The 12,376-nt window shown below is 47.1% G+C and overlaps 4 protein-coding genes across 4 annotated transcripts; 1 reads left to right on the forward strand and 3 right to left on the reverse strand.

Moving 5' to 3' along the window:
* Positions 1 to 6,189: 6,189 nt before the first annotated feature.
* On the reverse strand, positions 6,190 to 6,798 carry PtA15_1A867 (uncharacterized protein; the record flags this gene model as incomplete). The annotated part of the gene is made up of 4 exons (XM_053165938.1): positions 6,190 to 6,259; positions 6,369 to 6,439; positions 6,548 to 6,622; positions 6,784 to 6,798. The coding sequence occupies 4 exons, from the start codon at positions 6,796 to 6,798 to the stop codon at positions 6,190 to 6,192; spliced, it is 231 nt and encodes a 76-aa protein (XP_053017080.1).
* A 331-nt stretch (positions 6,799 to 7,129) lies between these two features.
* PtA15_1A868 (uncharacterized protein) lies at positions 7,130 to 8,005 on the forward strand (the record flags this gene model as incomplete). The annotated part of the gene is made up of 7 exons (XM_053165939.1): positions 7,130 to 7,192; positions 7,283 to 7,313; positions 7,404 to 7,419; positions 7,565 to 7,631; positions 7,737 to 7,753; positions 7,858 to 7,911; positions 7,984 to 8,005. The coding sequence occupies 7 exons, from the start codon at positions 7,130 to 7,132 to the stop codon at positions 8,003 to 8,005; spliced, it is 270 nt and encodes an 89-aa protein (XP_053017081.1).
* Positions 8,006 to 8,274: 269 nt separating this feature from the next.
* On the reverse strand, positions 8,275 to 9,829 carry PtA15_1A869 (uncharacterized protein; the record flags this gene model as incomplete). Its single annotated transcript, XM_053165940.1, has 3 exons — positions 8,275 to 9,534; positions 9,633 to 9,743; positions 9,815 to 9,829. 3 exons carry the CDS (start codon positions 9,827 to 9,829, stop codon positions 8,275 to 8,277), a joined length of 1,386 nt encoding a protein of 461 aa, XP_053017082.1.
* A 727-nt stretch (positions 9,830 to 10,556) lies between these two features.
* On the reverse strand, positions 10,557 to 12,376 carry PtA15_1A870 (uncharacterized protein; the record flags this gene model as incomplete). The annotated part of the gene is made up of 3 exons (XM_053165942.1): positions 10,557 to 11,009; positions 11,095 to 12,222; positions 12,296 to 12,376. 3 exons carry the CDS (start codon positions 12,374 to 12,376, stop codon positions 10,557 to 10,559), a joined length of 1,662 nt encoding a protein of 553 aa, XP_053017083.1.

The raw sequence follows: 12,376 nt of genomic DNA on the forward strand, positions 1-12,376 counted from the left end.
TATTTCAAACTGGCCAAGTTGCAACCAGAATGGATTTCCAAAGCTATCCGGCTTGCTTTTGAGATGTGGGAAACTCACTAAAAAAGCTGACCTCAAGAAAAAATGTTGCAAGAGTCCAATGCTGCAGGAAAGATTAGTAATATTTTCCTCAAAGTCCTTTTCAAGCTTAAGTGGTCCACTCTGCACAGTGGCCTCATACCAGTGTGCTTGCCATGCTTAGTGGCGCGTCTGGCGTCTGAAGTGCAATCAGGGCAGTTCTCAAATGACCTGCCCAGCATGTGGCTTTCTGGCAGTTTGCATCTGGATTTGGAAGGACTTCCAGTCAATTCCCTTAAATGGTGGATCACACAGGGGTGTTGTTGAAATTATCACAGAGATCTAATTCAGATGGCAATCAATGTACTAAGCGTTCCAGGTGAGAATTTCAATTTTGGTTTTTGAATTGTAATTTGTTTCTATCTAACTAATTAACTGCCATCTATACAACAGCAATCCTGGTGGATGTCAAAATATTTTTTGGCTTTGGAAGGAGTAATGTGTCCAACCAAAGGTACAGCCTCAGTGTGTCATTTTTCACTACAGGGATGGCCATGGCATTTTACTCAAAGAATGGTGTGGTGATTTATATAGGCATGCGTGGTAGAATGTCCACTCGGGGATAGCTGGGTGGGAATGCACAGAGTGGCTCAGGCAGAGTGCATTCCGGTGACATAAGCACTGAGGATGATGTCAGAAAAGCACACTAAGAAATCTTACGGAAAGTCACACGCGGACTGGAATGCACAAATTGCGGATTGGGTATTTCGGCCGGAGCGGAAAGACAGGGCTGGACTACACACGTGGACTGGTAGCAGCAGCACGTCAGCAGGTGAGCTACGACAGTCAAAGCGGGTGGAACTGGGGTGGAGGCGGTGGTGAGAGACTGACTGGCGGGGGATAGACAGAGGACGGTGGGAGGTGAAGCGTTGGAGATGAGTGGAGTCTGGGAGAATGACGTGCGGAAAGCGGGCGGAGCTGAAGGACTAGTGCGGGAAAGTGTCAGATTCGCGGGATTGGGTGGGAACGGTGATGTGCGTGGAGGGAAGGACGGGAAAAGGCTCATGGATTCCTCTTCTCTTTCCTTATCCTATTATCCTACTATCCTATCATCTTACGGATTACTCATTATTGTACTTACAGAGACGGACGTACTAGAGTATTAGGAGAGTTATATGTGACCTTATCTTTACTTTCAGAGCTACTTGCGGATTCTGTTCTTGCAGAGTGCAGAGCTTTTATTCACTTGCGGATTATTATGCTATAGATCAGGCTCAGAGAGAAGCGCTGAAGGCTAGCGGATAGTAGCAGTGCGGAGCCGAGACACCAATAATCACACAGCCCAGATGCAAATATTCTTGAAGAGGGCAGTTAGCGGACATTTCCACCGACATACCAGCCTTTATTCTCACAACGGTCTGATTAAAAAGGGTGTTTTGCGTTGATGGAAGCAATAACATACCAAAAAAGGAAAGGAGAAGGATATCCAAGAATTAAAAGTATAATGATTGACTAGGAGAAGTGTTTTAAATGATTTTAGAAATGAGGATGAACATGATTAGTGACAAATCTACTGCTGGTAAGCCCGGCTACCTGCACCTGGTGCTATTATCAAATCTACTGCTTGTAAGCCCAGGTGCCATATTCCATCTCTGACCACAATGTTTTGGTGGCACTAATATCAGCAGTGCACTGTTCTAGGAAGGAAAGAGGCTTTCCAGCTGCTTTGGAGAATGATTGTGGGGTATTTTTATCAAACTCACATTGCAGGAGTGATTGTGGGGATGTTGAAATGTAATAGCACATACATTACAGCCTTGTCATATTTCCTTGCTTTCCCTGCCAATTCCAGTCAGGGTTGGGTTCTGTTTGTGGGGCTCTTTTGGTCCTGTTTCTTTTTCTCCTAATGAATTTCTGCAATATGTTATGGTCTGATCTGTGGAGAGGAAGAGATAGTCTCGGATCTGGGGTTCTGGGGGTTCTGGATCCAATATGTTAGATTGCAGAAGGAGGAAGGAGTGTGGATCTCCAGCCTCTCAAACTGAAACCATGAGTGTGTGGTCAGTGACATATAAGTGATAGCTATGTATATGAGAGTCTGCGCTATGGTCAAGTTGTACACCCCGGGCGCACAAGAACGTCTGGGGACGTGCTGATCTTTACGTCTCAGGACAGGAGCTCCCCTGCAACAACATAAGGCCAAGATACAGGCCCCACAAAGGCTCCATGGAGCTGTCTTCCACCCCCTCATGTACTTTGCCGCCTGAATCCAACGTCACAAGACGTAAGCAGCTGAAGTGAGTCAACTGCTTGCAGCACATCCACCAAACGGGGCGGCCAGACCAGACGGCCACTATACAGTGGCTCAAATACCACACGTCCGAGATCAATGCACACCATATCTACGGCATGCTACTACAAATACCGCTTGCAACCGTCGGTGACAGGATAAAGCTGGCGGAAAATCTTTCAAAATTTGTCCGCTCGCGCACAGTGGCGGCACGCAATGGGCCACCAATAAGAAGTGAAGGAGAGTGGGGGCTTTATTGCGCACATATGAGGGATAGAAAATAAATCTGCCCGGACAAACACAATAAAAAAACTATGAAACAGAAAGTAAAAAAAAAAATAGTATGGACACAAGCAAAACAGAAAGTACAAAAGAAGAGAGAAATAGAAGTTGTATGTACAGGGGGGCAAAACCAAAATATGCACAGATGGAGAGTCAACACTTAGCGTGTTGCGGAGCCAGGAGTCAGACTGGCCACTGTGTTATCTTCTGTGATAATGGCCATCTTTGCCATTACTTTGAGCTCGGTGTGTGGAGGAGATACTTTGATGGTACTGCCACCCAAGTGTGGCGGATGACGGGAGGGCTGAGCCGGTTTTCAGATGTAAAATGAGGTGGTGAGGTTGAGGATGATTTGCGGGATTGGGATCCGTTGAGAAGATGTCTAAGGGTTGGGAGACCCTTCACTGTTTGGAGGCGGAGGGAAAAGGCAGTGAGGCCTTGGAGCGGTTCTAGAAACAATCTTGGGGGCTTTATTTCATAGAGCTAGCTCAGTCAGAGAGGGATCAGTCCGGGGTCTCTCTACACACAAGATGAATCATAGAAGAAGGAGAAGAAAGGGAGTGAGAAGCTTACCTAGCTCAGTGAGAGAGGGATCAGTTCAGGGTCTCTACTGAGCTATGTGGGGAGTGGGGAAGTGTGGACTATATAGATGAGAGCTTATATAATCAAAGGAAAGTCTAGTGTAACCTTGTGAAACCCAAGAGGAGCGCGGGGCTTCACAAGATGGTCTAGCAAGGGGGAGTTGGTATTGGGCTGATGAGGTTTGTGATCAGATTTGGTGGGTTATCCTTGAAGGACTGTTCAAATGGATTGGGCTCAAGGTCAAACTTGGACTGGATCTGGGGGAGACTGGTCCAGTGTGGAACTTCTACGCAAGGCGTGATCTGAGCTTGGAAGGGAATAACAGAAAAACTAAGTAAGATTAAGCTATATGGTGCTTGAAGGGCTACCTTCCTGGAATAAGCTCTGGGAGAATGTACACTAGAATTTTATAGTGTGGCGCAATCTACTGGTTTATTCTATTATCTAGCTTTTTCAGAACCTAAGAACCAGGTTTTGTGCGCATAAAAAGAGATGTTATAATTTGGCGTGATTGAGTTTGTTATTAAGGGCAAGTTATATTTATCAATTTCTAAATTTATGATCTAAGTCTTAACTATGATTTTCTAACTATAATATTGTGATGAATGGGGAAGTAATCTCTTAATATTACTATTTAGTGCAAGCATGGGGAAAAAAGAAACAGGAAGGGGCAAGGAAGGCCTCCTTTTATAGATGAAAACTTGTCTGAGAGTGGTTTTTGTGATGTACAATAATGTATGTAGCATGAAATAAAAGATCAGAGTGTGAAAAAGAAATTAATCTAGTGTGAAAAGAAATTAATGTAATGTGAAATAAAATGGCTACTTTGGGAAAGATGATCACGTCTAAGATGAGATTTACCAAACATGTGAATGCAAATCATTGAGGGGAAATATGTGCAAAAACAAAACAGGCTGAAGTGGCTGTGCGCCTAGTATGAGTATGAATCTTAGTGTGAAACTGATGATTTACTGTGCTAATTTGTGGCGTGATTGATTCCTGCTGAGTGGACTATCACAGGTTTTCTGGGTGATAAAAAGATGTGAAATCTAAGAGAAAAGATTTAATGTAAATTATTTGTACTAAAGATATTTAATATGTAGTTTGTATTGTACTTTATTATATAAAACCATACTATTTTGGCCCTGTTGATGGTTGATTGATCTCACCACACCGGGGATTGGGCAAGGGTGGTACACCACGGATGGACATGGAGCGGTGTTCTGATTGGATGGCAGCAAAGGCAAAAGGGCAAATAGGAATTTGATCAGTAATCATCCACGCAGAAGGATATATGAGAGCAAGGGACGGAGAGGTTGATTGAGAGAGGATCTGGGGATGGGCAGAAGCACGAAGGAGAAGGTAGAAGCCAGAGGAAATACAGAGGGAAGGAGATGGTTCTGATGGCCAGAAGAGATGACCAACTATGTGTAGGGTGTTTGAGTGAGCTTTTATATAGCGGTGTCAGACAATGGACGGATTGAGAACAGATTTGCCTGCGCTGCTCAATGGCCCTACCCCTGTCCAAGCTGAGAACTTGGTCTCTCATACCAGCCTTACCCCTTTGATGGATATCAAAAATAATAATAATCTTATTGTGCCACTTTGTGGCTTGGAGCCATGCCCGTGATGAGGATGTGGTGTAATACCATGCACGTAGTTGGGTGGTCTTATTGCCAGGTTAAGTACAGGGCATTTTCTTTTGGACGGTGGGCCGGCACTGTCTTGCAACACTGTTGTAAGGTGGTGAGATTGCCGGCTCATTGACGGCAACTTGTGCCTGACGGGGCTCAGAGGTCTGTTGTGTGGGGGGCTAGCCTTACCCCGTCGGGAGATGGCAATTAGCGGTCTTGCCTCATTGGGACCGGGTTTTGCCAGAGCTGCGGCGACTCGATGTCGAATTATTCACTGCCAGCATAATTGGCTGGGTTGAGGTTATCCCAGTTAAACTGCGATGAAATCAACCAATTTAAACTTGGTTGATCTCAACTGATGAAATATAAATCCAAGGTACCCCCCTTGGGTTTATATTTCATTGGATGAGATCAACCCATTTTAAATTGGTTGAGTGCATCCCAGTTAAACTGGGATGACTTCATCCCAGCCAAATATGCTGGCAGTGATTGCGTTGGGCGTTTTGACGACGAACTTCGAAAATTGTGCACCCGTGGTGTAATCATAAAATTTTCAATTCATAAAATCATAAAATCATGAAACTTTTAAGTGATAATTTTGCATGCAGCATTCCAGAAATAATGCTCTGCTTTGAGTGTTTGGGTGGTACATATTTTTTCAGCTTGGAAGTTTATGATTTTATGCTGTGATGATTTTATGCAAGTCAACTTTGAATAACATAAGAGTATAGCTCATAACAACAGCTCATAACATTTGTGTGAGGATGGAGAGAACCAAGTTGACAATCATGGATGGCTTGACTGTGTTTTGAAGTTTGGGGAACATTCCCTGTAGACCAATGAGCACTGAAGATTGCAAAGCTGTGCCCTTGAAGTTTCTATGCTAAAAAAAACAGAAAATAGAAAATGGCCTGCTTTCAAATTGGCGGGAAGTCCTCCAGTAATGTGTATTTACATTCCTGTATTGTTTTTGAATAGTGATACATGCACAGTCACGAACCAGAGCTGATTCTTATCGGCTTTCAACATATAAATGGAGCCCGCTTTTCTCCTGATCATCCAAGGTGTTTATTTTTCAACTCCAAAAAAGTTATTGCCCGGAATAAAAAGAAGAGCCACTCGAACCCGTGAGTTACCAGAAGAAGAAAAAAACGACTGGGAAACCTGAGAGAGAAAAAGGGGGGAAGAGAAGGAGTACAAAAGGGCTTATATATTAACATTTCTGATTGTCATGATTCACAATGACCGGGAATCATCCATTTATATGTTTATACGCGGCAACTGTTTTGCTGACAAGAAAGCAGAAAGCGGGCAGTATGTATGTATGTGTGTGAGTATGTGTGTGTGCAAGAACGTGGAGAGAAACTAGGGTTTCCACATCGGAAAACACTCGAGTAAGGCTTTACTATGCCGGTTTTCTGCATGCTCTTTCAGACTAAATCCCAGACCAGAAAAATAAACATCTCAATCTCAGCCTTACAATCTCTTGACTGGACGGTAAATATCAAGTTTTTTCGGAGCTCAAAAAACACAGATATACTCACGCAGGTTCTCGACTGGTTTGTAGAAACGTTTGGAAACAGACCTTGCATTGAATGTTCTTCGCGGCTTCATTCTAAATTCCGAACAAGAAGAAGGGGTGGATCCGTCAGAAACCCGAAGTCCTACGTAATTTTTGTTCATAAAAAAGCTGTGGATTAAGTAGAAAGATAGGATCACTGACCACTTTGAGCTGAGACTTGGCCGTGGCACCAGTAGCTTTCGCATTCCGTTCACGTTTCTGAGCTGCTTTGGCACCCTGGTAGGTGTGTAGATAACGATAGTTGAGGCGTCCGAAACGGTTTGTAATGAAAAGGTGTTCCGCATTTATGCGTGATTTTTGAGTGTTCGAAACAATAGACCAGCGAGATCAGCGAGTGCTTCGGTGCGACAAAGGATGGGACGATCAGCCGAACATACGTTACCACCACCCATTATTGAGGAATAAAACGTGTGGAGAGGCGGGGTTTGCGAGAAAAAGAGTTGATGTTTCGAATCGAGAAGGAGGGAGGACGGGATAAACTAAGTGGAAGTGAATCGAGATTCTACGCGGCGGAGAAACTTAATCGAGTGTCCGGAGTGGAGCTGAGAATGTTCTTGGCAGCGATAAGCAAGCGAAACTCGGGGGCTGGGAAACCCCGAGAAAAGCTCCGCTCCGACCCGCTCCGAGCTCTCGTGGGTCGCAGGGTGTGGGAAGAATATTTCGTCCTCGACAGCAGCCCTCGAGACAAGAGATCTCAAAAGCAGGTAAAAAGAGCAGAGAAATATGTCGGCCGACAACTCAGCCAAACGAGTCGACAACAATGCAACGGCTACCGGGATGATTGAGGTACCGTCGCTCCCCACTTCTTGAAACTATCTATTCGTCGTGTCTGATTGCTTCAAGTCGCACGCTTCTTGTTCGACTGAAACTATGCAGGTCATAGCTAACGATCGTCTCGGTACCAGAGGTCGGTTTCTTTCGCCGTTCTCCTGATACAACCACGGGCTCAAGCTAATCTTTGGTCTCGTTTTACAAAAAAAAACTTGCCAAACATAAGTGAGGGTCAAATGCAGGTAAGAATATCCCTCCTATCTCAGGCCTATTTCTTTGCCTTCAAATGATAAATCATCAATCTGACCCTGCCCCCCCCCCCCAAAAAAAAAAATGCTACATGGTCATCTTTGAAAATGAATTAATGAATGGACGACTGGAACAAAGTAAAGAAGACACAGTAGGAGATTTGAAGAAATTAATTGCTGCTCAAACCGGTACCCGATTTGAAAAAGTAAACAAGCAAAAACCTCCCTCATAATCATTGAACCAAAAGATATATGTTTTCTGACCTAGTCCACTAATATTATCTCATTTTTGTGCCATTTTCTGTTCTTAGATTCGACTCAAAAGGGCGTAAGTTATCGCATTTACATTATTGAGCCACCGCCGTCCTAAAGTAGAGGGTTCTTCAACAAGACTGATTTGATTTGCGACTCATTTTATATTTGCCAATACAGTAACAGGGAATTCAAGAACCATATCACGCTGTATGATTATGAAATTAACGACGGGTATGTCGATCCTTTGGAGCCCAAATTGATCAAGCTGATCGGGTGTTTTCTTTTCTTACTTCTGGATCACAGAACGTGTCTTGACCTATACTAGTTCCTCTCCTTATGTGGATACACTCTCAATCTTCCTCCAATTCCCCTCCCCAATGTACACATTATATGCTTGTCAAGCATAACTGATATCCTTTCCCCAGCATAAATCATTGTGTGTGGTATACAGCTGCTAAGACTAGCCAATACAAGCGTTTTTTATTCCTCTGTTTTAAATCCAGATTCGATACAAATGAAAAAGAGCAAGGTTGATACGCTTGAGAAACCAAGGGAGCCTGGGGACATTTTCAGAGGGAAGCATAGCCGAAGGATTTAGCGTTTGAGGGCCTTGGAGGTAGAAGAGGGGAACAGAAGCCAGGAGACCCAGATAGCGTCCATTCCGGTGGACGAGGGTAAATGTCGGTCAGTAGCCGGCTGGGAGTCGTTCGAGAGTAGCCAGCCGTCCTCGTCGGAGAAGGCGAGGAGGAGATCGATGAGTCGGCCGGCACAGAGCCGGTCGAGCCCTGTGTCGCATAGCCACAGATCGCGCAGTCTGACCCGAGCGCTCCCCTGGGCTACGAGGTATTGCTTAACGTGGTCAAGGATCGCGCTCCTTGGCGAAAGCTTGTCGACCGAGTCATCCGCCCCAAATTCTTCCACGGCTATCAGTTTGTGGGCCGGCTTTGGGGGATCTACGTCTGGCACTTTCTCCTTCTCATTGTCCACATTCCTTGGTTGATCTCGCCTCTTGAAGACCACGCATTGGGTGGCAAAGAATCCTTCGGGCGACTCTGGCACGGGGAGTTTCGATTTTGGCGGAAGAGGCTGTGTCTCAGGATCGATCGAGTTGATAGATTGGATGAAGTAGTTGACATAAGAGCCGCACCCGGAGAGTTCATAATCGTAACCATAAGTTGAGCCGATAGTTTCGCACCAAGTTTTGAATTCATCCCGGGTCCATTCAAACTTGTGGTCATCGTCACGGAAGTAGCGGTCGGTAGCCCCGGTGGGGTCGAGGAAACGATGGTGGCTTCTGGTCTCCGCTGAAGAGTATTGGTCGATGTATTGGTTGAACTCGTGGTTGGGTGTGGTGATGACGATCCACTGGGGTTGGTAGCTCCCAAAGAGTAGGGGGATGGATTGCTCGAGTTGATGGGGAAAGAGATGCTCGATCACCTCGCTCATCACCACACACTCCAAGCCTTTGAATCGCTCGTTGTTCACCGCCAGGTCGCCAGACCATAGCTCCACCCTGAGAGGCTCCCAGCGCGAATGGGGGTTGAGCACATCTGGCTGAGCTTTTTGGTTGGTGAGCTTGAGCGTCTCTTGGACTCGCTCGAGTCTCTCTTCGTCCAGATCGACGCCGATGAGAAGCTCGAGGTGAAGGTCTCGCTGGTAGTAGTCCAGCTCGGGTGTCGCTTTGACGACCTCCTCAATCCTCGCCAGCCGTTCCTTTCTTACCGGATCATCCACTCTGCTTTGTTCGGCCTGGAGATATTCGACGTCCGAGGAAGATGGGAATTCTCCGAGAGAGTTGGCCGCGTTCGTCAATAATCCGAGAAGTGTGCCTTCTCCACAGCCGAGCTCCAACACCTGGATGAAGTCAACAAGCGAGACGAATGCTTCGAATCAGACATATAATTTCCACGTCTATTTCATTTCTGGGGTCGATATTGAGACATGTTGCTTACAGTTCGAATCCTTTGGCGTTTCAAGAATCCTAGGCAGAAGGAACGGCGTTGGGTAACCAATGAGGGGAAGAAATAGAAGGGCGATTGGAAGGTATCCGTTGTTGCTTGAGACTACAGAGGGTATTAACACGCTCTCAGCAGCCGAGTCCAATGCCGATAGACTATTGTGTTAAGTGACTGACCGTGTTATTGGCCATGCTGATGGCTCAGCTCGTATCCCTCCGCGCTTTCTGGGTCAGCTTCACCTCTTGGAATATCTAACCTGTTGCCGTGGGTTGAGCTGCGTGGTGACTTGGTCCAAGCCGACCCCGTCTGTAAAGATACTTATCTCGCCGGCTCTGGCGGGTCCCAACTCCGCCGAATCACCCCACTTTGTCTCGAGTGAACCTTAAAATAACTCCGACTCCGAATCGGAGAATCCACCTGAATCCACACAACTGCACTTCTTGCCGACTGAACGTGAGGATAATATGTAACATTTCAGGCTCCGAGCCACTCCGAGAGTACAATCATAAGAAAGGCGTGGAAGAGAATCAAGAGACAGCAGACCAGGAGAACAAGGGATATTCAAGTACACTCTATATAATAGGTGTGTTTATATAGATTTTTAGTTGTGTAATGCTCAAGGTTTCAGCCCCACATATACAAATAATGATAACATGGGACAAAAAACAGTTTTTCAAGATCGTGATTCCATATTGGTATCTGCATTCTACTCCTTCCTGTTCATACGTAGATGTAAAAAAAGAGTAGAAATATAGGGTTTTTTTGGCTTATATATTTTCCAAATGTTTTGATGTTTAGATATATGTTGATTTTTTCCAGGCTTTTTTGGGGATATGAGAAGTGAGAGAGAAGGAAGAGATTGGGGGAAGAAAAGGAAATGAAACTCGGCTTGAGAGCTGTTTTTTTGGGGGGAGTGAGTTAGTACCTAGCGGGGCCGATGTCGGCGGAAGGGCGACGAGTGAGCGAGCCCGGGATGGGAGGAGGGCCGACGGCGTAGACGGGATGGCCGATGGGCGGGGGTCTAGAAGCGTGTGCGAGCTCGGACGGATAATCGAATCTGGAGCTGGGCCTTCTCTGGAGTCTGTGGGCATCGGTGGGGTAGCCGTCGGGACCAGCCATGCTGTTCCGGGCGCGAGACAAAGAGCCTTGGCGGCCGTGGCCAGAGATCATCTCGCCATGAGCCATCCGGCCCATCATCGCGCCATATCCGCCCTGGACGAGTCCCGCTGGCGGGCCTCCCTGTCGGATATGCGGATGCTGGTATCCCGGCTGGTAGTGCTCCATGTTCGGCTCATAGCCTTCCCGTCCACTGTATTCTTCTTCACCTCCTCCGCCATGGTAAGCTGGCGGCGGGTCCCAATCTTCCCCGTTCTGGTCAGTCCACGAGAAAAAGAGACAGTGATCAGAACGAAAGCTCAGGATACCCTGAAGGAGAAAAAAAAAAGCAAGCACGTACTCCGCGCACGTTCCCGTTCCGGGGTGAATATCGACTACTGCCACCAGAACGACCGCCCATCCGAATGTCTTGAGCGTTTTCGTTGACCTCGAGTCTACCGTTGGCCATATTCATCTGTTTCTCCATCCGCTTACCGGCCCAAGAGCCGTCTTCAGTCCGACCCATGACCATCTTCGACTGGCGCATACGCATCGAACAGTTCTGGCCGCCATCCATCCGGGCTAGTTCGGCCGGATCCGGGCCGGCCATGCTAAGCCCTTTGAAGGCCGTCGACATCATCCGGTCGAACCCTGAGCTCATCTCGTTCATCATCGAATTCCCCGCCGCGAATCGATCCTTACCGCCCCCAAAAAAATCATCATCGCCTAGGCCGAAGTCCCACTCTTTACTCCCTCCTCCATTTCCCGGGAGATCATAGAGTTGTTGGGGTCGATGACGATGATCGGGGTATTCCGGCTGTCGAGCATACTGCTTTGGTCCGAGTGGATGATCATAATAGTCGCTGATCGGTGCCCGACTGTTCGATAGATCGCCACGGCCGCTGGGATGTGAGAAGGACGAGCGCCGACTGGATGAGTGGTGGGGTCGTCCAGAATAATGGGTACTACTCGGGTAGTCGCCTACGGGGTCACTGACCTCGGCAGTACTACTAGGTGGAGGGAGCCGTGATGGATGGCGGGAGTTGCCGGATGGCTCGTGATCAGATTCTTCTGAAGAGTATTGTTCCTCGGGTTGGATAGCTTCTTTGGGTTGTGATTTGGTGACTGTTCGGGGGGCTTGTAAAGCTTTCTCAGATCTGGCAGCTGGCTCGGCTCTAGCAGAGATGGCTTTCTGCGATTGGGGAGATTGAGTGATCGCTTTGGTGGATGGGCTACGGACCAAGGCTGACGAGGAGTTGTGACTAGGGGCAGGTTTGATGACCGGGGCGGTAGTCGTGCCAACAGCGGAAGTCGGCTTCCTATTGGAACCACCGCTCTTTTGGGAGTCAGCATGTTTGAGTCCCGCTGGATCGATCGGACGCCCGAGATCCTGACAGATCTGCTGGAAAGCTTGAGCGATAACCCTGAATCGTCTGGCAGCCTCTTCCTTCCTTGCGGGTGGTTGCCGGTCGGGATGATGCATCAAGGCCTAAGACACGCCATTTTATACGGTCAGATCAGCCTTGTGCAGAGGGAAAGAAGGATATCAAGGTGATACTGACAGCTTGTCGATAGGCCGCCTTAGCCTCATCGTAAGTGCAATCTGAGTATACATTCAGTATGCTGTATGGGTCCTCAACCAT

This window comes from Puccinia triticina, chromosome 1A (assembly GCF_026914185.1).
Source record: "Puccinia triticina chromosome 1A, complete sequence".
Lineage (NCBI taxonomy): Eukaryota > Fungi > Basidiomycota > Pucciniomycetes > Pucciniales > Pucciniaceae > Puccinia > Puccinia triticina.